Below are 26,059 nucleotides of genomic sequence, written 5' to 3' on the forward strand. Positions count from 1 at the left end.
GCAAGATCAAATCACACAAGCTGACAAGGTAAAAAAAAAAATAACTGAACAAGTCAGTTAACACATTGTTCCTAGGCTGTCATTGAAAATAAGAATTTGCTCTTAACTGACTTGCTTAGTTAAATAAAGGTTAAAAAATACACCATCTGAAGTGTAATTAATAACTTCACCATGCTCAAATGAATATTTAATATCTGCTTTTTGTATTTTTTAATCAATCTACCAATAGGTGCCCTTATTTGCGAGACATTGGAAAACCTCCCTGGTCTTTGTGGTTGAAATTCACTGCTCGACTGAGGGACCTTACAGATAATTGTATGTGTGGGGTACAGAGATGAGGTAGTCATTCAAAAATAATGTTAAATATTAGTATTGCACAAAGAGTCCATGCAACTAATGTGACTTGTTAAGACATTTTTTACTCCTGAACATATTTGGGCTTGCCATAACAAAAGGGTTATTCATTTGTAAAAATTTTATAAAAACATAATTCCACTTTGACATTATGGGGTATTGTGTGTGGGCCAGTGACACAAAATCTAAATGTAATCAATTTAAAATTTAGGCTGTAACACAACAAAATGTGGAAAAAGGTCAAGGGTTGTGAAAACTTTCTGAAGGCACTGTACCAAATTAACTAGTTTTAACTGTATTTGGAAAGTCCTCTGTCCATAAAGTTCCATAAAAATTCCCTATTGTTGATAAACATAAAATATAAAGTGAAATGTAGATGTATATTTACCTGTGATTTACCATGACATGTGATGTCAAATCTATGTATATTTACCAGTCATATGATATTATGCAGTATAACTGAGTTATTGTGATGGACGAAGAGTATAACTGAAAAACCTTTCAAAATCAGTTAACTCATTTTATAAAGTTTTAGACTCACATGTTGTACACACTGACAGACACATATATTCATGCACGCGTGCGCGCACACACAGTCACAACAAACATACAGACTTGTACACACATTCACAGAATAAATATACAGAGACGTTTAATATACACACACACATTTCTTCTCTAGCCTCTACTGGTCCTATACAGAAACTTGCTGGTCTTATTGCCTCTGTCGTTTTGTGTGTGTTTGTGCATGTGTTCCCAGGCTCTGACAGACAAGCTACACACACACACACACACACACACACACACACACACACACACACACACACACACACACACACACACACACACACACACACACACACACACACACACACACACACACACACACACACACACACACACACACACAGCAACTGGGTTCGAGTTGGGTCTCTTCAGTGGTGTTTCTGTGGCTTTTCCATAGGGCTGAGAGGGAGGATGAGAGCATGGGATCAGTGGGTTGTTAACAGTGCCACTGAGAAACATGGTCCCTCTGTCTGTCTGTCTGCAGGAGCCTGGTTGGTCCTCCATCCTCTATGGGCTGCCACTGTAGGAGTAGTCTGCCTTGTTGTGCATCACCAGCTTGTTGTCCACAAAGTAGAAACTGTCGGACTGTGTCTTGTACGGGTGCAGGATCATCTCTCGCACTGCAGGGAGCGACAGAGACACAACACATTATATATATTCGTTTTTTTTCAATTGCTAACAAGCATCGGTCAACACTGAAGCCACTTTTTTCAAAACTCTTCACACAGTCTGCATTACCAACATGCATCTTGGCCAAACAGTTAATCTCACCTCTAAAACTCACTCAAACCAACTAAACACTTCATACTGTACATGTCTCAAAATAAGCTCGTTCGACCATAACACTGGCAACAATTCTGACTCAGAAAGCATACATTGTCACTCATAACACACTGACCTACAAAACACTAACAACAGGGAGCATTACATAAATGATTAACTTTTCTCTTTGAAGTGTGAATGATTTTTTCACATAAATCAGTATTTCATTATAGAATAAGAATAACACCTTTTCCCTTTATTATCTGTACTAAAGTACACTACCGTTCAAAAGTTTGGGATTACCTAGAAATGTCCTTGTTTTTGAAAGAAAAGTAAATGTTTTCCCATTAAAATAACATCAAATTGATCAGAAATACAGTGTAGACATTGTTAATGTTGTAAATGACTATTGTAGCTGGAAACAGCAGATTTGTTTATGGAATATCTACATAGGCGTACAGAGGCCCATTATCAGCAACCATCACTCCTGTGTTCCAATGACACGTTGTGTTAGATAATCCAAGTTTATAATTTTAAAGGATAATTGACCATTAGAAAACCAATTTTGCAATTATGTTAGCACAGCTGAAAACTGTTGTTCTGATTAAAGAAGCAATAAAACGGGCCTTTAGACTAGTTGAGTATCTGGAGTATCAGCATTTGTGGGTTCAATTACAGGTTCAAAATGGCTAGAAACAAAGAACTTTCTTCTGAAACTCATCAGTCTATTCTTGTTCTGAGAAATGAAGGCTATTCCATGCGAGAAATTGCCAAGAAACTGAAGATCTCGTACAACACTGTGTACTTCTCCCTTCACAGAACAGCACAAACTGGCTCTAACCAGAATAGAAAGAGGAGTGGGAGGCCCCGGTGCACAACTGAGCAAGAGGACAAATACGTTAGAGTGTCTAGTGCCTCGCAAGTCCTCAACTGGCAGCGTCATTAAATAGTACCCGTAAAACACCAGTCTCAACGTCAACAGTGAAGAGGCGACTCCGGGATGCTGGCCTTCTGGGCAGAGTTCATCTGTCCAGTGTCTGTGTTCTTTTGCCCATTTAATATTTTCTTTTTATTGGCCAGTCTGAGATATGGCTTTTTTTTTTTTACTCTGCCTAGAATGCCAGCATCCCAGAGTCACCTCTTCACTGTTGAGGTTGAGACTAGTGTTTAGCGGGGGTGAACATACTGAACAAAAATGTGAACATACTGTATTTTACTGTAATATGTAGTTAAATTATCATTGAAGGATGCACATCTCACCTCTTGTTTTGCCGGAAAATTCGTACTATAGATGCAACTGTTGAACGCTGCAGATTTGGCTGCACCCTTAAACCGGCCTCTGTCAAAGAGAGACCATGGTTTTCAACATGGTCAATAATTGTGCCCCTTATCTCATCAGAGACCACCGCTCTTGGTCTTCCCTCTCCCTGCCACTCTTCTTTCCCCACTAACCTGTCTTCCTTGATCCATGTTTCCAAACTAAATCATCCCGAAGCCGTACTCTTTTGTCTGTTTGGTAACGAGACTAAAAAAAGGACACTTGGGTAGGCTTTCAGATGAAATTGCAATCAGTTGTGTTTGGAACGATGAAATATTTTTGTGAGATTTTCTATGTTTCAATCTGGTTGCTGCAGAAATGCAAGACATTTGCCATCATTCTGTTTTGAATGTGTTTTTAACAGTTTTGCAAACAGTGTATTAGCATTTGAAAACGTGCTGCAAATATATATTTTATTTATTTATTTTGCTCCTTTGCACCCCATTATTTCTATCTCTACTTTGCACTTTCTTCCACTGCAAACCAACCATTCCAGTGTTTTTTTTACATGCTATATTGTATTTACTTTGCCACCATGGCCTTTTTTATATTTTTATTTATTTATATATATATTTTGTTTGCCTTCACCTCCCTTATCTCACCTCACTTGCTCACATTGTATATAGACTTATTTTTCACTGTATTATTGACTGTATGTTTGTTTTACTCCATGTGTAACTATGTGTTGTTGTATGTGTCGAACTGCTTTTCTTTATCTTGGCCAGGTCGCACTTGTAAATGAGAACGTGTTCTCAATTTGCCTACCTGGTTAAATAAAGGTGAAATAAATAAATAAATAAATATAGTTGAGCAGGTGGTGGAGTATGAATGAAAAAAGAGTTCATGGATTTCGGAGAATGTGGTCATTGAATGTATTTTGTGTGAAAGCAATGAAAAATGGTTCACAGTTTTTCCACAAACACTTCTTTTTCGCTGACTGTGTGAAGAGTTTTGACAATGTGACTTCAGTTTTGACCAATGCATGTTAGCAATTGAAAATAACTGTAACCCTTGTGTGGTGTTCATGTTTTTGTTATTCCCACAATGTTCACGGGTCTGATGGGCCAACAACATTATTGGGTTTTTAATTACCAAACAGATAAAAATCACCACATAACAACACTGTGGCTGAGTCCGAATACCCATACTAGCGTACTACATACTTAAACTGCATAATTTGTACTCATCGTTGCATACTATATCGCATATACTGTTCAATAAAAAGCATGCAGTATACCATGCCCACAATGGACTAGCGGATCCTGACTGGCTGAGAAGGTGGGGCGGGGCCGAGTGAGGGTGTTTTTTTCAAATTCAACAGACATACATCTCATTAACCAGCCTGGATTATAGCTAATATCCAATTATATTTTCTCTCTAAACTCTGAACAGAATAGGAATAGAGTGCCTTCAGAAAGTATTCACACCCCTTTACTTTTCCCACGTTTTGTTGTGTTACAGCCTGAATTTAAAATGTATTCAAGTTAGATTGTGTTCCAATGGCCTACACACAGTACCCCTCAATGTCCAAGTGGAATTATGTTATTAGACATGTTTATAAAAAATGAAAATCTGAAATGTCTTGTGTCAATAAGTATTCAACCCTTTTGTTATGGCAAGCCTAAATAAGTTCAGGAAGAAAAATGTGCTTAAGAAGTAACGTAATAAGTTACATGGACTCACTGTGTGCAACAATAGAGTTTAACATGATTTTTTGAATGACTACCTCATCTCTGTACCCCACACATACAATTATCTATAAGGTCCCTCAGTCGAGCAGTGAATTTAAAACACCGATTCAACCATAAAGACCAAGGAGGTTTTCCAATGCCTCACAAAGATGGGCACCTATTGGTAGATTGGTTAAAAATATAAAAACACAGACATTGAATATCCCTTTGAACATGTGAAGTTATTCATTACACTTTGGATGGTGTATCAATACACCCAGTCACTACAAAAACACAGGCATCCTTCCTAACCCAGTTGCCGGAGAGGAATGCAAGATGGCGTAGCAGTCAGACATCTTTGTCCTCGTCATGTCCCGTGTATATATCTTTTACATCTTTTTTCTTCGCATATCTTTTTTAAATTTTTCCTAAACCTCAACTTCAATATACTCTCCTGCAACCAGCCTCACCCAATGTGGTATGGATCTGCTACTTTCTAAAGTATTTTTCTTTACTTTCAACCGGAATCCCCCAACAGAAGCTAGCCAGCTAACTAGTTACTAGCTAGTAGTCAGCTAACCACTGCTAGCGGTCATCAGCTAACCTCTAGCTCGGAAATCTCTCGCCAGTTTGCACAAAGCAATTCAAACCAGACAATACCAGACTTATTTTCTCTCCATATCCCCGGATTCCTACCGCAAGCTCTGAACCTTTTCACCTGGATCATCGCAGCTAGCTATCTGCAATCTGAGTTGCTAACATCTCTGTCCCGAAGCAAGCACCAATTAGCCTGGAGCTAGCCCATGCTAGGCCCATCTCCCGGCTAGCTGAAGAGGTCCATCAGCCACTCCTTGGGCTACAATACCTATTTTGCCAATTGGCCTGGACCCCTTTTACTACACGAAGCCCTGCTAATCCATCATGACTGGACTACCGACGTAATCTGCCCGAGGGTTCTTTTTGCAACAGGCCCCTCCGTCACGACGTTCCCTGAATGCCCATCTGCTAGCCTACTAGCCGCTGCCCGCTAGCTGTCTAGAACATATCGGACTGTTAGCTGTATAGGTCTATCGGCCAATTTCTTGGGCCACTATGCCTATTTTGCCAATTGGACTTGGCACCTTTACTACACGGAACCCTACTAATCCATCACGGCTGGTCTGCCGACAGAACCGCACAAGGAGGCTACAACAGACTTCTTCCGTCGCGACGTACCTCTAAGGCCCTTCTGCTAGCTTGCTAGCCCTGTGTAACGACTTTCTTCCTGAGATGAAGGAGAGGACCAAAATGCAGCGCGGTTAGTGTTCAACATGTTTAATTTGAACATAAACGGTGAACACTTACAACAATACAAAAACAACAAATGTGAAAGTCGAGACAGTCCTATCTGGTGCAGAACACAAACACAGAGACTGGAAACAAACACCCACAAAATCCCAACACAAAACAAGCCTCCTATATATGAGTCTCAATCAGAGACAACGACTACCATCTGTCTCTGATTGAGAACCCACACTAGGCTGACATAGAAACAGACAAACTAGACACACAACATAGAATTCCCACCCAGCTCACGTCCTGACCAACTAAACACATACAAAACAACAGAAAACAGGTCAGGAACGTGACAGAACCCCCCCCTCAAGGTGCGAACTCCGGGCGCACCCCTAAAACTCAAGGGGAGGGTCTGGGTGGGCATCTGTCCGCGGTGGCGGCTCCGGCGGTGGACGAGGGCACCACTCCACCCTTGTCTTTGTCCACCTCCTTAGCGTCCCTTGAGTGGCGACCCTCGCCCCCGACCATGGTCCAGGAACCTTCACCAACTCCCCTCTACAATAGAGGAGACAACTCAGGACAGAGAGGTAGTTCAGGACAAAGAGGTAGCTCAGGACAGAGAGGTAGCCCAGGACAGAGAGGTAGCCCAGGACAGAGAGGTAGCTCAGGACAGAGGGACAACTCCGGACTAGTGGCAGCTCCGGACTGAGTGGCAGCTCCGGACTGAGTGGCAACTCATGACTGGAGGGCAGCTCATGACTGGAGGGCAGCTCATGACTGGAGGGCAGCTCATGACTGGAGGGCAGCTCATGACTGGAGAGCAGCTCATGACTGAAGGGCAGCTCATGACTGAAGGGCAGCTCATGACTGAAGGGCAGCTCATGACTGAAGGGCAGCTCATGACTGGAGGGCAGCTCATGACTGGAGGGCAGCTCATGACTGGCTGGCGTCTCTGGCAGCTCCTGACTGGCTGGCGTCTCTGGCAGCTCCTGACTGGCTGGCGTCTCTGGCAGCTCCTGACTGGCTGGCGTCTCTGGCAGCTCCTGACTGGCTGGCGTCTCTGGCAGCTCCTGACTGGCTGGCGGCTCTGGCAGCTCCTGACTGGCTGGCGGCTCTAGCGGCTCCTGACTGACGGACGGCTCTAATGGCTCGGGACAGACGGGCGGCTCTAATGGCTCGTGGCAGACGGATGACTCAGATGGCGCTGGGCAGACGGATGGCTCAGACGGCGCTGGGCAGACGGATGGCTCAGACGGCGCTGGGCAGACGGATGGCTCAGACGGCGCTGGGCAGACGGATGGCTCAGACGGCGCTGGGCAGACGGATGGCTCAGACGGCGCTGGGCAGACGGACGGCTCAGACGGCGCTGGGCAGACGGACAGTTCAGACGGCGTTGGGCAGACGGACAGTTCAGGCGCCGCTGGGCAGACGGGCAGTTCAGGCACCGCTGGGCAGACGGCAGACTCTGGCCGGCTGAGACGCACTATAGGCCTGATGCGTGGTGCCGGAACTGGAGGTACCGGGCTGAGGGCACGCACCTCAGGGCGAGTGCGGGGAGGAGGAACAGGGCTCTGGCGATGCACTGGAAGCCTGGTGCGTGGTGTAGGCACTGGTGGTACTGGGCTGGGGCGGGAAGGTGGCGCCGGATATACCGGACCGTTGAGGAGGACACGCGCTCTTGAGCACCGAGCCTCTCCAACCTTACCAGGTTGAATGGTCCCCGTAGCCCTGCCAGTGCGGCGAGGTGGAACAACCCGCACTGGGCTATGCAGGCGAACCGGGGACACCACCTGTAAGGCTGGTGCCATGTACGCCGGCCCGAGGAGACGTACTGGAGGCCAGATACGTTGGGCCGGCTTCATGACATCCAGCTCGATGCCCAACCTAGCCCTCCCAGTGCGGCAAGGTGGAATAGCCCGCACTGGGCTAAGCACGCGTACTGGGGACACCGTGCGCTTTACCGCATAACACGGTGTCTGACCAGTACGACGCCCTCTCACTCCACGGTAAGCCCGGGGAGTTGGCTCAGGTATCCAACCTGACTTCGCCACACTCCCCTTTAGCCCCCCCCCCAAGAAATTTTTGGGTGAGCCTCTCGGGTTTCCAGCCACTCTGCCTTGCAAGCGCCTCATAATGCCGCCTCTCTGCTTTTGATGCCTCCAGCTCCGCTTTGGGACGACGACACTCCTCTGGCTCTGCCCAGGGTCCTTCTCCGTCCAGAATCTCCTCCCATGTCCATTCCTCCTTGTACTGCTGCTGCTGTTGCTGCTGCCCGTTGCCACGCTGCTTGGTCCGGGTTTGGTGGGTGTTTCTGTAACGACTTTCTTCCTGAGATGAAGGAGAGGACCAAAATGCAGCGCGGTTAGTGTTCAACATGTTTAATTTGAACATAAACGGTGAACACTTACAACAATACAAAAACAACAAATGTGAAAGTCGAGACAGTCCTATCTGGTGCAGAACACAAACACTGACACAGGAGACAACCACCCACAACGAACACTGTGAAACAACCTACCTAAATATGACTCTCAATTAGAGGAACGCAAAACACCTGCCTCTAATTAAGAGCCATACCAGGCAACCCTTAAACCAACATAGAAACAGAAAACATAGAATGCCCACCCAAACTCACGTCCTGACCAACTAACACATACAACAAACTAACAGAAATAGGTCAGGAACGTGACACCCTGGCCCGCTAGCTGTCTGAATCGCCGTGTCTCCAGCCAGCTTAACTACTCACTGGACCCCTATGATCACTCGGCTCCATATGCTTCTCCCTAAGGTCAATATTCCTTGTCCATTGCTGTTCTGGTTAGTGATTATTGTCTTTTTTCACTGTAGAGCCTCTAGCCCTGCTCAATATGCCTTAGCTAACCCTTCAGTTCCACCTCCCACACATGCGATGACATCACCTGGTTTAAATTATGTTTCTAGAGACAATATCTCTCTCATCGTCACTCTATGCCTAGGTTTACCTCCACTGTATTCACATCCTTCCATACCTTTGTCTGGACATTATGCCTTGAATCTATTTTATCGCGCCCAGAAGCCTGCTCCTTTTGCTCTCTGTTCCGAACATACTAGATGACCAGTTCTTATAGCCTTTAGCGGTACCCTTATCCTACTCTTCCTCTGTTCCTCTGGTGATGTAGAGGTTAATCCAGGCCAAGCCGCGCCTAGCTTTGGTGACTTCTGTAACTGTAAAAGCCTTGGTTTCATGCATGTTAACATTAGAAGCCTCCTCCCCAAGTTTGTTTTATTCACTGCCTTAGCACACTCTGACATCCTGGATGTCCTAGCCGTGTCTGAATCCTGGCTTAGGAAGACCATCAAAAACCCTGAAATTTCCATCCCTAACTATAACATTTTCCGACAAGATAGAACTGCCAAAGGGGGCGGAGTGGCAATCTACTGCAGAGATAGCTTGCAGAGTTTTGTCATACTATCCAGGTCTGTGCCCAAACAATTCGAGCTTCTACTTTTAAAAATCCACCTTTCCAGAAACAAGTCTCTCACTGTTGCCGCTTGCTATAGACCACCCTCTGCCCCCAGCTGTGCCCTGGACACCATATGTGAATTGATTGCCCCCCATCTATCTTCAGAGCTCGTGCTGCTAGGTGACCTAAACTGGGACATGCTTAACACCCCGGCCATCCTACAATCTAAGCTTCATGCCCTCAATCTCAAACAAATGATCAATGAACCTACCAGGTACAACACCAAATCCGTACACACGGGAACACTCATAGATATCATCCTAACCAACTTGCCCTCCAAATACACCTCTGCTGACTTCAACCAAGATCTCAGCGATCACTACCTCATTGCCTGCATCCGTAATGGGTCTGCGGTCAAACGACCACACCTCATCACTGTCAAACACTCCCTAAAACACTTCAGCGAGCAGGCTTTTCTAATCGACCAGGCCCGGGTATCGTGGGATATTAACCTCATCCCGTCAGCAGAGGATGCCTGGTTATTCTTAAAAAGTGCCTTCCTCACCATCTTAAATAAGCATGCCCCATTAATTTTTTTTTAACCAGGAACAGATATAGCCCTTGGTTCACTCCAGACCTGACTGCCCTTGACCAGCACAAAAACATCCTGTGGCGTACTGCAATAACATCAAATAGCTCCCGTGATATGCAACTTTTCAGGGAAGTTAGGAACCAATATACACAAGCAGTTAGGCTAGCTTTTTTTTAAGGCTAGCTTTTTCAAACAGAAATTTGCATCCTGTAGCACAAACTCAAAAAAGTTCTGGGACACTGTAAAGTCCATGGAGAATAAGAGAACCTCCTCCTAGCTGCCCACTCCTGAGGCTAGGAAACACTGTCACCACTGATAAATCCACTATAATTGAGAATTTCAATAACCATTTTCCCCCTACCCCTACCCCGGTCAACTGCCCTGCACCCCCCACAGCAACTCGCCCAAGCCTCCCCCGATTTCTCCTTCACCCAAATCCAGATAGCTGATGTTCTTAAAGAGCTGCAAAATCTGGACCCTACAAATCAGCTGGGCTAGACAATCTGGACCCTCTCTTTCTAAAATTGTCTGCCGAAACTGTTGCAACCCCTATTACTAGCCTGTTCAACCTCTCTTTTGTATCGTCTGAGATCCCCAAAGATTGGAAATCTGCTGTGGTCATCCCCCTCGTCAAAGGGGGAGACACTCTAGACCCAAACTGCTACAGACCTATATCTACCCTACCCTGCCTTCTAAGTTCTTCGAAAGCCAAGTTAACAAACAGATTACCAACCATTTAGAATCCCACCGTACCTTCTCCGCTATGCAATCTGGTTTCAGAGCTGGTCATGGGTGCACCTCAGCCACGCTCAAGGTCCTAAACAATATCATAACTGCCATCGATAAGAGTCAATACTGTGCAGCCGTATTTATCAACCTGGCCAAGGCTTTCGACTCTGTCAATCACCACATTCTTATTGGCAGACAACAGCCTTGGTTTCTCAAATGACTGCCTCGCCTGGTTCACCAACTTCTTCTCAAATAGAGTTCAGTGTATCAAATCGGAGGGCCTGTTGTCCGGACCTCTGGCAGTCTCTATGGGGGTGCCACAGGGTTCAATTCTCGGGCCGACTCTCTTCTCTGTATACATCAATGATGTCACTCTTGCTGCTGGGGATTCTCTGATCCACCTCTACGCAGACGACACCATTTTGTATACTTCTGGCCCTTCTTTGGACACTGTGTTAACTAACCTCCAGACGAGCTTCAATGCCATACAACACTCATTCCGTGGCCTCCAACTGCTCTTAAATGCAAGTAAAACCTAATGCATGCTCTTCAACCAATCGCTGCCCGCACCTGCCCGTCCATCATCACTACTCTGGACGGTTCTGACCTAGAATATGTGGACAACTACAAATACCTAGGTGTCTGGTTAGACTGTAAACTCTCCTTCCAGACCCACATTAAGCATCTCCAATTCAAAATTAAATTTAGAATTGGCTTCCTATTTCGCAACAAAGCATCCTTCACTCATGCTGCCAAACATACCCTCGTAAAACTGACTATCCTACCGATCCTCGACTTCGGTGATGTCATTTCCAAAATAGCCTCCAACACTACTCAACAAATTGGATGCAGTCTATCACAGTGCCATCCGTTCTGTCACCAAAGCCACATATACTACCCACCACTGTGACCTGTACGCTCTCATTGGCTGGCCCTCGCTTCATACTTGTCGCCAAACCCACTGGCTCAAGGCCATCTACAAGTCTTTGCTAGGTAAAGCCCCACCTTATCTCAGTTCACTGGTCACCATAGCAGTACCCACCCGTAGCACGCGTTCCAGCAGGTATTTTTCACTGGTCACCCCCAAAGCCAATTCCTACTTTGGCCGCCTTTCCTTACAGTTCTCTGCTGCCAATGAATGGAACGAACTGCAAAAATCGCTGGATTGGAGATGCTGAAGCTGGACACTCTTATCTCCCTCACTAACTTCAAGCACCAGCTGTAAAAGCAGCACAAAGATCCTTGCACCTGTACATAGCCCATCTGTAAATTGCCCATCCAACTACCTCATCCCCATACTGTATTTATTTATTTATTTATTTATTTTGCTCCTTTGCACCCCAGTATCTCTACTTGCACATTCGCCTTCTGCACATCTATCACCCCAGTGTTTAATTGCTATACCGTAATTACCTCGCCACTATGGCTTATTTTATTGCCTTACCTCCCTTATCTTACCTCATTTGCACACACTGTATAAATACTTTTTTTAATGTATTTTTTTCTACTGTATTATTGACTGTATGTTTGCTTATTTCATGTGTAACTCTGTGTTGTTGTATGTGTCGAACTGCTTTGCTTTATCTTGGCCAGGTCGCAGTTGTACATGAGAACTTGTTCTCAACTAGCCTACCTGGTTAAATAAAGGTGAAATATAAAAAAAGGAAGGAAACCACTCAGGGATTTCACCATGAGTCCAATCATGACCTTAAGACAGTTACAGAGTTTAATGGCTGTGATATGAGAAAACGGAGGATGACTCAACAACATTCTAGTTACTCCACAATACGAACTCAAATGACAGAGTGAAAATAATGAAGCCTGTACTGATTTTTTTCCCTCCAAAACATGCATACAGTTTGCAATAAGGCACCAAAGTAAAACTCTAAAAAATGTGGCAAAAAATGTACTTTATGTCCTCAATACAAAGCCTTATGTTTGGGGCAAATCCAACACAACACATCACTCTTCATATGTTCAAGCATAGATCCTTGCACCTGTTGTTCAAGCATAGATGTCTGCATCATGTTATGGGTATGCTTGTAATCGCAAGGATAAGGGAGTTTTTTAGGATTAAAATAAACAGAATGGAGCTAAGTATAGGTGACATCCTAGAGGAAAACCTGGTTCAGTCTGCTTTCCAACACACTAGGAGACAAATCCACCTTTCAGCAGGACAATAACCTAAAACACAAGGCCAAATATGACCGACCATCTCTTTACGGTCTTATGTTCCAAAATTTGAAATGGTGTTATCTACATTGGATAAAAGTACTGACTCAGAGCTTCAAAATTATATAAAATGCACTACAGTTAAGGAACAATTGAAAAGTAATGCTGCTCTGAAATTTGTAACCCCACTTTTGAGAAAATGGCCCTTGAATGTTTTTGTACTAGAGAGCTCTTCTTTGTTTACACTCATTCAACCTCGTTCACACCCTCTTAAGCCTTAGCCCCACCCATCTCTTTAAGGCCATGTGCTAAACAGAGTAGGATGATGCAGTAAAAAAATGAAGATTTCAAGACTAAAAGTGGCGAAAGCAGTAGCCTACAATAAGCAAAAACTCCAGGTAGAAATACACTTTATCTAGTCCTTGGCCTATATCCTAATCTGACTTTGGTGCAAGTCATGTTGTTCTTCACATTACTGTCTCTGGTAAACACATACTATATAAAATCTAAGTTTAATGTCACAGGATACAGAAGGTAGAAATGGTACACTGAAATTATTATTTGAATAGTAGCAATATAAAAATAGAAAGTGTCTAGATGACCATATTTGATCCCGTTTTAAATTACTTTCAGCTTATAAAGGCTTCATAATGCCTTCATAAGTATGACATGTGATACAAAACATCTATAACTGTATGTCATGCTTTATGAAGGGTTCATAAATGTGGCATAACTGTGTGACATAATCACCAATGTCAAATGTGACATAACTCACTTATGTCAAATATGATATAAACATGTCCTTAATAAAAGGGTGACATGTTGTGCTGGACAATGGCACACACTCTAAAGTGAAGTCATGTTAGTCACATTACACCTAATCTCATTCCCAGACACTTCCACCCAAATGCGCGGAAGGTCTGGTGGACAAACTCATCAAACTTGTCCTTCATTAGCTAGTGTTAGGTTTCAAATACAATTTCAAGAAGAAAAATTGTGGAAATGGCCAGAATTAAGCCCTAATTATGATTTTGTGGCTGTCCTTCATGAATCAGAAGAACGTTTATAACCTATTTATTGACACTTTATGTAGTGTTCTGTAATACTTAGATTGAAGTGAGACACCTTCAGTCATTCAAAACACATCCATAAAGACTCTACATCGCATGACACTGTACTTACTTTAAAGTCAGATCACATACATACATGCCTTGTATCATATGACGCTGTACTTAATATAGAGTCAGACACCTTTGGTCATTCATAACACATACATAAAAGCTTAATGATACATACACAAATGTATTAACACTTAAAGAATTATCACTATCAGCTAAAACAAATAAACATGAAAGACAGGTTTAAACCATACATTTCCTTTTATAAATAAAACATTTTTACAATACAAATACATTTAGTTTCAAGAAGTCCAGCAATGCAATTCCATTGAACATTACACAGGGGTGTTAAAAGTGTAGCTTGTCCCTGAGCTGGCGGACTAATCATTCTTGCCTCTCTGCCTGCTGGAGGTAGTGCATGTTGATTCCAACCTTAAAATTAACAAAGAAAGTTGGCAGGTCTTTTAGGAAATGCCTTTGTCACACCATCTGTGCTGCACCAGAAATACTCCAAATGGGGAGATGGGAAACTCCATTCGATTCTTATTATTATATTCCTCTTTCATTTACAAATCTCATGACATGACTATGAGAAGTGGCTGTATCTAGAGGGATTTTTATTTAGCTGAGCCTGCTAGCTAGCAATTGCTGTGATGTCACAGAAATAATATGAAATAATGATTGAGGTAACTATGTAATCTAACAACACTTAAACCACTAGAGTTGATTAACACACTGTCAATCTAAGTAACTTAACAAAAATCACCATCAATATCTGTTAGTTTAACCTCTCTAGGATCGTTCGGGACGTGAGCGTCCCACCACGCCAACAGCCAGTGAAATTGCAGGGCGCCAAATTCAAACAACAGAAATCTCATAATTAAAATTCCTCAAACATACAAGTATTATTGTCATGTTTTGTCTTTTGATTATCATGTCTTGTCCCTGTGCTTCCCTTCCATTTGTCTCCCTCTGCTGGTCTTAGTAGGTTCTTTCCCTCTCTCTTCCCCTCCCTCTCTTCCTCTCTCGCTCTCTCTCTATCGTTCCGTTCCTGCTCCCAGCTGTTCCTCATTCTCCTAACTACCTCATTTAATCTTTCACACCTGTCCCCTATTTTGCCCTCTGATTAGAGTTCCTATTTCTCCCTCTGTTTTCCGCTTCTGTCCTTGTCGGATCTTTGTTTGATGTTTGCTGTTCCGTGTCCTGGTTCCGCCCTGTCGTGTTTTTGCCTTCATCAGATGCTGCGTGTGAGCAGGTGTCATCTAAGATATATCCAGGAGTACCGTTTTGTTTAAGTTTGGAATAAAGACTCTGTTTTTGTTAAGTCGCTTTTGGGTCCTCATTCATCTGCATAACAGAAAGATCCGACCAGTATGGACCCAGCGACTACGGATTCTCGCAACACTGCCATCGAGATCCAGGGAGCAATGCTCGGCAGACACGAGCAGGAATTGTCTGCTGCTCGTCATGCCGTTGAGACCCTGGCCGCTCAGGTTTCCAACCTCTCAGGACAGTTTCAGAGTCTTCGTCTCGTGCCACCTGTTACTTCCTGGTCTTCCGAGTCTCCGGAACCTAGGGTTAATAACCCACCATGTTACTCTGGGCAACCCACTGAGTGCCGCTCCTTTCTGACCCAGTGTGATATTGTGTTTTCTCTCCAGCCCAACACATACTCACGAGAGAGAGCTCGGATCGCCTACGTCATATCACTCCTTACTGGTCGGGCTCGGGAGTGGGGCACAGCTATCTGGGAGGCAAGGGCTGAGTGTACTAACGATTATCAGAGCTTTAAAGAGGAGATGATACGGGTTTTTGATCGTTCAGTTTTTGGGAAGGAGGCTTCCAGGGTCCTGGCTTCCCTATGTCAAGGTGATCGATCCATAACGGATTACTCTATAGAGTTTCGCACTCTTGCTGCATCCAGTGACTGGAACGAGCCGGCGTTGCTCGCTCGTTTTCTGGAGGGACTTCACGCTGAGGTTAAGGATGAGATTCTCTCCCGGGAGGTTCCTTCCAGCGTGGACTCTTTGATTGCACTCGCCATCCGCATAGAACGACGGGTAGATCTTCGTCACCGAGCTCGTGGAAGAGAGCTCGCGTTAACGGTGTTTCCCCTCTCCGCATCTCAACCATCTTCTCCCATCAGCTCAGAGACTGAGCCCATGCAGCTGGGAGGTATTCGCATCTCGACTAAGGAGAGGGAACGGAGAATCACCAACCGCCTTTGTCTCTATTGCGGTTCTGCTGGACATTTTGTCATGTCATGTCCAGTAAAAGGCCAGAGCTCATCAGTAAGCGGAGGGCTACTGGTGAGCGCTACTACTCAGGTCTCTCCATCAAGATCCTGTACTACCTTGTCGGTCCATCTACGCTGGACCGGTTCGGCTGCTTCCTGCAGTGCCTTGATAGACTCTGGGGCTGAGGGTTGTTTTATGGACGAAGCATGGGCTCGGAAACATGACATTCCTCTCAGACAGTTAGGGAAGCCCACGCCCATGTTCGCCTTAGATGGTAGTCTTCTCCCCAGTATCAGATGTGAGACACTACCTTTAACCCTCACAGTATCTGGTAACCACAGTGAGACCATTTCCTTTTTGATTTTTCGTTCACCTTTTACACCTGTTGTTTTGGGTCATCCCTGGCTAGTATGTCATAATCCTTCTATTAATTGGTCTAGTAATTCTATCCTATCCTGGAACGTTTCTTGTCATGTGAAGTGTTTAATGTCTGCTATCCCTCCTGTGTCTTCTGTCCCCTCTACTCAGGAGGAACCTGGTGACTTGACAGGAGTGCCGGAGGAATATCATGATCTGCGCACGGTCTTCAGTCGGTCCAGAGCCAGCTCCCTTCCTCCTCACCGGTCGTATGATTGTTGTATTGATCTCCTTCCGGGGACCACTCCCCCTCGGGGTAGACTTTACTCTCTGTCGGCTCCCGAACGTAAGGCTCTCGAGGATTATCTGTCTGTTTCTCTCAACGCCGGTACCGTGGTGCCTTCTTCCTCTCCCGCCGGAGCGGGGTTTTTCTTTGTTAAGAAGAAGGACGGTACTCTGCGCCCCTGTGTGGATTATCGAGGGCTGAATGACATAACGGTTAAGAATCGTTATCCGCTTCCCCTTATGTCGTCAGCCTTCGAGATGCTGCAGGGAGCCAGGTTCTTTACTAAGTTGGACCTTCGTAACGCTTACCATCTCGTACGCATCAGAGAGGGGGACGAGTGGAAAACGGCGTTTAACACTCCGTTAGGGCATTTTGAATACCGGGTTCTGCCGTTCGGTCTCTCTAATGCTCCAGCGGTCTTTCAGGCATTAGTCAATGATGTACTGAGAGACATGCTGAACATCTTTGTTTTCGTTTACCTTGACGATATCCTGATTTTTTTCACCGTCACTCGAGATTCATGTTCAGCACGTTCGACGTGTACTCCAGCGCCTTTTAGAGAATTGTCTCTACGTGAAGGCTGAGAAGTGCGCCTTTCATGTCTCCTCTGTCACTTTTCTTGGTTCTGTTATTTCCGCTGAAGGCATTCAGATGGATCCCGCTAAGGTCCAGGCTGTCAGCGATTGGCCCGTCCCTAAGTCACGTGTCGAGTTGCAGCGCTTTCTCGGTTTCGCTAATTTCTATCGGCGTTTCATTCGTAATTTCGGTCAAGTGGCTGCCCCTCTCACAGCTCTGACTTCTGTCAAGACTTACTTTAAGTGGTCCGGTTCCGCCCAGGGAGCTTTTGATCTCCTCAAGAAGCGTTTTACATCCGCTCCTATCCTTGTTACTCCTGACGTCACTAAACAATTTATTGTCGAGGTTGACGCTTCAGAGGTGGGCGTGGGAGCCATTCTGTCCCAGCGCTTCCAGTCTGACGATAAGGTTCATCCTTGCGCTTACTTTTCTCATCGCCTGTCGCCATCGGAACGCAACTATGATGTGGGTAACCGCGAACTGCTCGCTATCCGCTTAGCCATAGGCGAATGGCGACAGTGGTTGGAGGGGGCGACCGTTCCTTTTGTCGTTTGGACTGACCATAAGAACCTTGAGTACATCCGTTCTGCCAAACGACTTAATGCACGTCAAGCTCGTTGGGCGTTGTTTTTCGCTCGTTTCGAGTTCGTGATTTCCTATCGCCCGGGGAATAAGAACACCAAGCCTGATGCCTTATCCCGTCTCTTTAGTTCTTCTGTGGTTTCTACCGACCCCGAGGGGATTCTCCCTGAAGGGCGTGTTGTCGGGTTGACTGTCTGGGGAATTGAGAGACAGGTAAAGCAAGCGCTCACTCACACTGCGTCGCCGCGCGCTTGTCCTAGTAACCTTCTGTTTGTTCCTGTCCCTACTCGTCTGGCTGTTCTTCAGTGGGCTCATTCTGCCAAGTTAGCTGGCCACCCCGGTGTTCGGGGTACGCTTGCTTCTATTCGCCAGCGGTTTTGGTGGCCTACTCAGGAGCGGGACACGCGCCGTTTCGTGGCTGCTTGTTCGGACTGCGCGCAGACTAAGTCAGGTAACTCTCCTCCTGCCGGTCGTCTCAGACCGCTTCCCATTCCTTCTCGACCATGGTCTCACATCGCCTTAGACTTTATTACCGGTCTGCCTTCGTCTGCGGGGAAGACTGTGATTCTTACGGTTATCGATAGGTTCTCTAAGGCGGCACATTTCATTCCCCTCGCTAAGCTTCCTTCCGCTAAGGAGACGGCACAAATCATCATTGAGAATGTGTTCAGAATTCATGGCCTCCCGTTAGACGCCGTTTCAGACAGAGGTCCGCAATTCACGTCACAGTTTTGGAGGGAGTTCTGTCGTTTGATCGGTGCTTCCGTCAGTCTCTCTTCCGGGTTTCATCCCCAGTCTAACGGTCAAGCAGAAAGGGCCAATCAGTCGATTGGTCGCATTTTACGCAGCCTTTCGTTTCGAAACCCTGCGTCTTGGGCAGAACAGCTCCCCTGGGCTGAGTACGCTCACAACTCGCTTCCTTCGTCTGCTACAGGGCTATCTCCGTTTCAGAGTAGTCTTGGTTACCAGCCTCCTCTGTTCTCGTCCCAGCTCGCCGAGTCCAGCGTTCCCTCCGCTCAGGCTTTTGTCCAACGTTGTGAGCGCACTTGGAGGAGGGTCAGGTCTGCACTTTGCCGTTACAGGGCGCAGACTGTGAGAGCCGCCAATAAACGTAGGATTAAGAGTCCTAGGTATTGTCGCGGTCAGAGAGTGTGGCTTTCCACTCGTAACCTTCCCCTTACGACAGCTTCTCGCAAGTTGACTCCGCGGTTCATTGGTCCGTTCCGTGTCTCTCAGGTCGTCAATCCTGTCGCTGTGCGACTGCTTCTTCCGCGACATCTTCGTCGCGTCCACCCTGTCTTCCATGTCTCTTGTGTCAAGCCTTTTCTTCGCGCTCCCGTTCGTCTTCCCTCCCCCCCTCCCGTCCTTGTCGAGGGCGCACCTATTTACAAGGTACGGAAGATCATGGACATGCGTTCTCGGGGACGTGGTCACCAGTACTTAGTGGATTGGGAGGGTTACGGTCCTGAGGAGAGGAGTTGGGTTCCATCTCGGGACGTGCTGGACCGTTCGTTGATTAATGATTTCCTCCGTTGCCGCCAGGGTTCCTCCTCGAGTGCGCCAGGAGGCGCTCGGTGAGTGGGGGGGTACTGTCATGTTTTGTCTTTTGATTATCATGTCTTGTCCCTGTGCTTCCCTTCCATTTGTCTCCCTCTGCTGGTCTTAGTAGGTTCTTTCCCTCTCTCTTCCCCTCCCTCTCTTCCTCTCTCGCTCTCTCTCTATCGTTCCGTTCCTGCTCCCAGCTGTTCCTCATTCTCCTAACTACCTCATTTAATCTTTCACACCTGTCCCCTATTTTGCCCTCTGATTAGAGTTCCTATTTCTCCCTCTGTTTTCCGCTTCTGTCCTTGTCGGATCTTTGTTTGATGTTTGCTGTTCCGTGTCCTGGTTCCGCCCTGTCGTGTTTTTGCCTTCATCAGATGCTGCGTGTGAGCAGGTGTCATCTAAGATATATCCAGGAGTACCGTTTTGTTTAAGTTTGGAATAAAGACTCTGTTTTTGTTAAGTCGCTTTTGGGTCCTCATTCATCTGCATAACAATTATACACCATTTTAAAGATAAACTTCTCGTTAATCCAACCACAGTGTCCGATTTCAAAAAGGCTTTACGGCTAAAGCACACCATGCGATTATGTTAGGACAGCACATAGTCACAGAAAGAATACAGCCATTTTCCAACCAAAGAGAGAGGTGTCACAAAAAGCAGAAATAGAGATAAAATTAATCACTTTTACGATCTTCATCAGATGACACTCCCAGGACTCCATGTTACACAATACATGTATGTTTTGTTCGATAAAGTTCATATTTATATCCAAAAACCTCAGTTTACATTGGCGCCATGTTCAGAAATGCCTCCAAAACATCCGGAGAAATTGCAGAGAGCCACATCAAATAACAGAAATACTCATCATAAACTTTGATGAAAGATACATGTGTTTTACATAGAATTAAAGATAAACTTGTTCTTAATGCAACCGCTGTGTCAGATTTCAAAAAAGCTTTACGGCGAAAGCACATTATTCAATAATCTGAGTACAGTGTTCAGCCACCAAAGCAAGCCATACAGTTACCCGCCAAGTTGTGGAGTCAACAAAAGTCAGAAATAGCATTATAAATTTTCCCTTACCTTTGCTGATCTTCGTCGGAATACAGTCCCAGGACTCCTACTTCCACAAGAAATGTTAGTTTTGTTCGATAAAGTCCATATTTATGTCCAAATACCTCCGTTTTGTTCGCGCGTTTAGTTCACTATTCCAAAGGCACAATGCGCGAGCGCAAAATCCAGACGAAAGGTCAAAAGAGTTCCATTACAGTTCGTAGAAACATGTCAAACGATGTTTACAATCAATCCTTAGGGTCTTTTTTTATCATAAATCTTCAATAATATTCCAACCGGACAATAGCGTATTCATTACAGAGTGAAAAGAGGGAACGGCACGCGCGCGTGACTGCGCCGTAAACAACTCATTGGCCTCAGCCTAGTCCACTTGTTGAAACAGCTCTTATTCGACCCCCTTCCACAATAGAAGCCCCAAACAACTTTCTAAAGACTGTTGACATCTGCTGGAAGCCTTGGGAAGTGCAATCTACCCCCATAGACACAGCATATTGGATAGGCAATCACTTAAATGAAACTACAAACCTCAGATTTCCCACTTCCTGGTTGGATTTGTCTCAGTTTTTTGCCTGCCATATGAGTTCTGTTATACTCACAGACATTATTTTAACAGTTTTGGAAACTTTCGAGGGTTTTTTATCCAAATCGACTACTTATAAGCATATCATAGCTTCTGGGCCTGAGTAACAGGCAGTTTACTCTGGGCACCTTATTCATCCAAGCTACTCAATACTGCCCCCCTTTCCCAAAGAAGTTTAAGCTAGAGATATCCATTTTTTTGCTAGTGTCGCACTTCTGCATCTGTGGTGAAAGGTGGCGGAGCTAGACCGGTTTTGTCAGACCATGAGACATCCCGAAAATCTGTCTGCTCACGTAAACATCTGTAGCGTTCGAACAGTTTCACCTACTATTATGACTCTCACAAACACAATGGTGTTCACCGTTTTGCTCTACGGCCCCCACAAGTTTCAGGAGACTCGTCTGAAGTCGGTACCGTCAATGTGCCAACTTCTGTTTGGTAGCGTCCGAACCATTTGGGCTACAAACTAATGGGACCCCACTGTGAAAAGGGGAGACTCTAATGAACACGATGGTGTTCTCATCTGAAGGTTACCGGTACTGGTTAAAAACAATGATTTCTTTTTTTTAAACTTTTTTTTTTACATCTCCTACATTTCGGACAGACACTTCAAAACGTGTTTCTTATGATGTATTTTTTGACTGTCCTTTTTTGCCATTTATGAATGTGTTATTCAATGCGTTTCTAAGGGTGTTAATAGTAAAGGCCAAAATCAATATTTTATCAAATAATTTTTCTATATATCCTAAGATCCTAACATTCCAAAATCAAATAGCTAAATAATCCATAGTATGGCCATCTTAAAACAATTCCATATGTCAGTTTGCCAGCAGCATACCACCCTGCATACCACTGCTGGCTTGCTTCTGAAGCTAAGCAGGGTTGGTCCTGGTCAGTCCCTGGATGAGAGACCAGATGCTGCTGGAAGTGGTGTTGGAGGGCCAGTAGGAGGCACTCTTTCCTCTGGTCTAAAAAAAATATCCCAATGCCCCAGGGCAGTGATTGGGACACTGCCCTGTGTAGGGTGCCGTCTTTCGGATGGGACGTTAAATGGGTGTCCTGACTCTCTGAGGTCATTAAAGATCCCATGGCACTTATCGTAAGAGTAGGGGTGTTAACCCCGGTGTCCTGGCTAAATTCCCAATCTGGCCCTCAAACCATCATGGTCACCTAATAATCCCCAGTTTACAATTGGCTCATTCATCCCCCTCCTCTCCCCTGTAACTATTCCCCAGGTCGTTGCTGCAAATGAGAACGTGTTCTCAGTCAACTTACCTGGTAAAATAACGGTTAAAAAAAAAAAAACACCTCCCCCAACATATTCGACTCAAGAAAATTAACAACTACAAAAAAATGATATTTAAATAAAAGTGGCCACTTGATTTGCAAACTCATCAGATGTGCGCTTTACTGCGCTACAGAAACAGCTAACCAAACAACAGCGCAGGGCATGCACATTAAATTAAGGACAAGTACACTCAAAAACGTAAGTTTCTTAGATTTTCCCCAGACATTAAAAGTTATCCCCTGATGTGGTTTATGCATTTTTGTGAACACAGACACACTTGTCTAAATTGATGGGGCATGTGAAAGAAATGCTTTAACCACCCCCCAGCCACTTAGATGGGTCACTATTTTTTATACATGTACAATCGTGGACAAAAGTTTTGAGAATGACACAAATATTAATTTTCACAATGTCTGCTGCCTCAGTTTGTATGATGGCAATTTGCATATACTCCAGAATGTTATGAAGAGTGATCAGATGAATTGCAGTTAATTGCAAAGTCCCTCTTTGCCATGGAAATGAACTGAATCCCCAAAAACACTGCATTTCAGCCCTGCCACAAAAGGACCAGCTGACATCATGTCAGTGATTCTCTCGTTAACACAGGTGTGAGTGTTGACGAGGACAAGGCTGGAGATCACTCTGTCATGCTGATTGAGTTCAAATAACAGACTGGAAGCTTAAAAAGGAGGGTGGTGCTTGGAATCATTGTTCTTCCTCTGTCAACCATGGTTACCTGCAAGGAAACACATGCCGTCATCATTGCTTTGCACACAAAGGGCTTCACAGGCAAGGATATTGCTGCCAGTAAGATTGCACCTAAATCAACCATTTATCGGATCATCAAGAACTTCAAGGAGAGCGGTTCAATTGTTGTGAAGAAGGCTTCAGGGCGCCCAAGAAAGTACAGCAAGCGCCAGGACCGTCTCCTAAAGTTGATTCAGCTGCGGGATCGGGGCACCACCAGTACAGAGCTTGCTCAGGAATGGCAGCAGGCAGGTGTGAGTGCATCTGCACGCACAGTGAGGTGAAGACTTTTGGAGGATGGCCTGGCAGCAAAGAAGCCACTTCTCTCCAGGAAAAACATCAGGGACAGACTGATATTCTGCAAAAGGTACAGGGGTTGGACTGCTGAGGACTGGGGTAAAGTCATTTTCTCTGATGAATCCCCTTTCCGATTGTTTGGGGCACCCAGAAAAAAGCTTGTCCGGAGATGACAATGTGAGCGCTACCATCAGTCCTGTGTCATGACAACAGTAAAGAATACTGAGACCATTCATGTGTGTGGTTGCTGGGGTTGCTTCTCAGCCAAGGGAGTGGGTTCACTCACAATTTTGCCTAAGAACACAGCCATGAATAAAGAATGGTACCAACACATCCTCCGAGAGCAACTTCTCCCAACCATCCAGGAACAGTTTGGTGATGAACAATGCCTTTTCCAGCATGATGGAGCACCTTGCCATAAGGCAAAAGTGATAACCAAGTGGCTCGGGGACAAAACATCGATATTTTGGGTCCATGGCCAGGAAACTCCCCAGACCTTAATCCCATTGAGAAGTTGTGGTCAATCCTCAAGAGGCGGGTGGACAAACAAAAACCCACAAATTCTGACAAACTCCAAGCATTGATTATTCAAGAATGTGCTTCCATCAGTCAGGATGTTGCCCAGAAGTTAATTGACAGCATGCAAAGGCAGATTGCAGAGGTCTTGAAAAAGAAGGGTCAACACTGCAAATATTGACTCTTTGCATCAACTTCATGCAATTGTCAATAAAAGCCTTTGACACTTATGAAATGATTGTAATTATACTTCATTATTCCATAGTAACATCTGACAAAAATATCTAAAGACACTGAAGCAGCAAACTTTGTGATAATTAATATTTGTGTCATTCTCAAAACTTTTGGTCACAACTGTACACCTGGCTAACTTTTAAAACAATTAACCATAATCCTCATACAGTAGCAATAGCCAGCAGCATACCACCCTGCATATCACTGCTGGCTTGCTTCTGAAGTTAATCAGGGTTGGTCCTGGTCAGTCCCTGGATGGGAGACCAGATGCTGCTGGAAGTGGTGTTGGAGGGCCAGTAGGAGGCACTCTTTCCTCTGGTTGAAAAAATATCCAAATGCCCTGTGTAGGGTGCTGTCTTTCGGATGGGACGTTAAACAGGTGTCCTGACTCTCTGAGGTCATTAAATATCCCATGGCACTTCTTGTAAGAGTAGGGGTGTTAACCCCGGTGTCCTGGCAAAATTCCTGATCTGGCTCACAAAACATCACGATCACCTAATAATCCCCAGTTTACGATTGGCTCATTCACCCCCCTCCTCTCCCCTGTAACTATTCCCCAGGTCGTGGCTGTGAATGTGTTCTCAGTCAACTTACCTGGTAAAATAATGGATAAATAAATAGAAACTAATTGTCATAGCCATGCATGATGTAGTATGAATCTGCAGGTAGCTAAAGCTATCCAACTAGGTTCAATGCTAGCTAACAGTATGCTTTAACTTGCAATGAAAACAACTTTCTGACAAAATGAGAAACTTCTAATATCTGAAAATGCAGCTGGACTCTTACCCGTATACATGGATGAATGCTTCGCGGCAGACTGCAACCCCTTTCTTTAAATAAGACGTCCTCTGTCATTTCCGTTTTGTTTGTACAGCTTGCTTGGCCCGTTGTGTCAAGTCACTCTGGTTCACATTGACCATGTGCAATGCCATAAGAATCATCAGATCTTTCTCCCTCTCTGTCATGGATGGTTGCCCTTAGTTTGAAGATGTAATTCGGAGATTACACAGCCTTCTGTGTTCTATTTTCGACTCCCTCTGCATTTGCAATCAAACGTCTGAATTTTCACACCCCTGAGTCAATACTTTGTAGAAGCACCTTTGGCAGCGATTACAGTCTTTCCGGGTACATTTCTAAGAGCTTTCCACACCTGGATTGTGCAACATTTTCCCATTATTATTTAAACAATTCTTCAAGCTCTGTCAAATCGGTTGTTGATCATTGCTAGACAGGTCTTGCTATAGATTTTCAAGTAGATTTAAGTCAAAACTGTAACACGGCCACTCAGGAGCGTTCACTGTCTTCTTAGTAAGCAACTCCAGTGTAGATTTGGCCTTGTGTTTTAGGTTATTGTCCAGCTGAACGGTGAATTCATCTCCCAGTGTGGTGAAAAGCAGACTAAACCAGGTTTCCTCTTGGATTATTTTTATCTTGAAAAACATTACATACCCATTATAACATGATGCAGTCACCACTATGCTTGAAAATATGGAGAGTGATACTCAGTAATGTGTTGTATTGGATCACAGCCAAGTCACCATTGACATCATGGTGAAAACCCTGAGCGGTTTCCTTCCTCTCCGGCAACTTAGTTAGGAAGGACACCAATATCTTTGTAGTGACTGGGTATATTGATACACCATCTAAAGTGTAATTAATAACTTCAATGTCAGATTTTTAAATTTTTACCCATCTACCAATAGGTTCCCTTATTTGTGAGGCATTGGGAAACCTCCCTGG

At 44.9% G+C, this 26,059-nt stretch overlaps 1 protein-coding gene across 1 annotated transcript in view; it reads right to left on the minus strand.

The window, feature by feature from the left end:
• Positions 1–1,275: 1,275 nt before the first annotated feature.
• The window catches only part of LOC120066606 (protein unc-119 homolog A-like), a 106,528-nt gene continuing 81,744 nt past the window's right edge, over positions 1,276–26,059 (minus strand). The window contains exon 5 of the mRNA XM_039018030.1: positions 1,276–1,541. Within this exon, the coding sequence (XP_038873958.1) occupies positions 1,429–1,541 (113 nt within the window). The 3' untranslated portion in view covers positions 1,276–1,428. The remainder of the gene's footprint in view (positions 1,542–26,059) is intronic.

The sequence above is a fragment of the Salvelinus namaycush genome, chromosome 21, assembly GCF_016432855.1.
Source record: "Salvelinus namaycush isolate Seneca chromosome 21, SaNama_1.0, whole genome shotgun sequence".
In the NCBI taxonomy this organism is placed as follows: domain Eukaryota; kingdom Metazoa; phylum Chordata; class Actinopteri; order Salmoniformes; family Salmonidae; genus Salvelinus; species Salvelinus namaycush.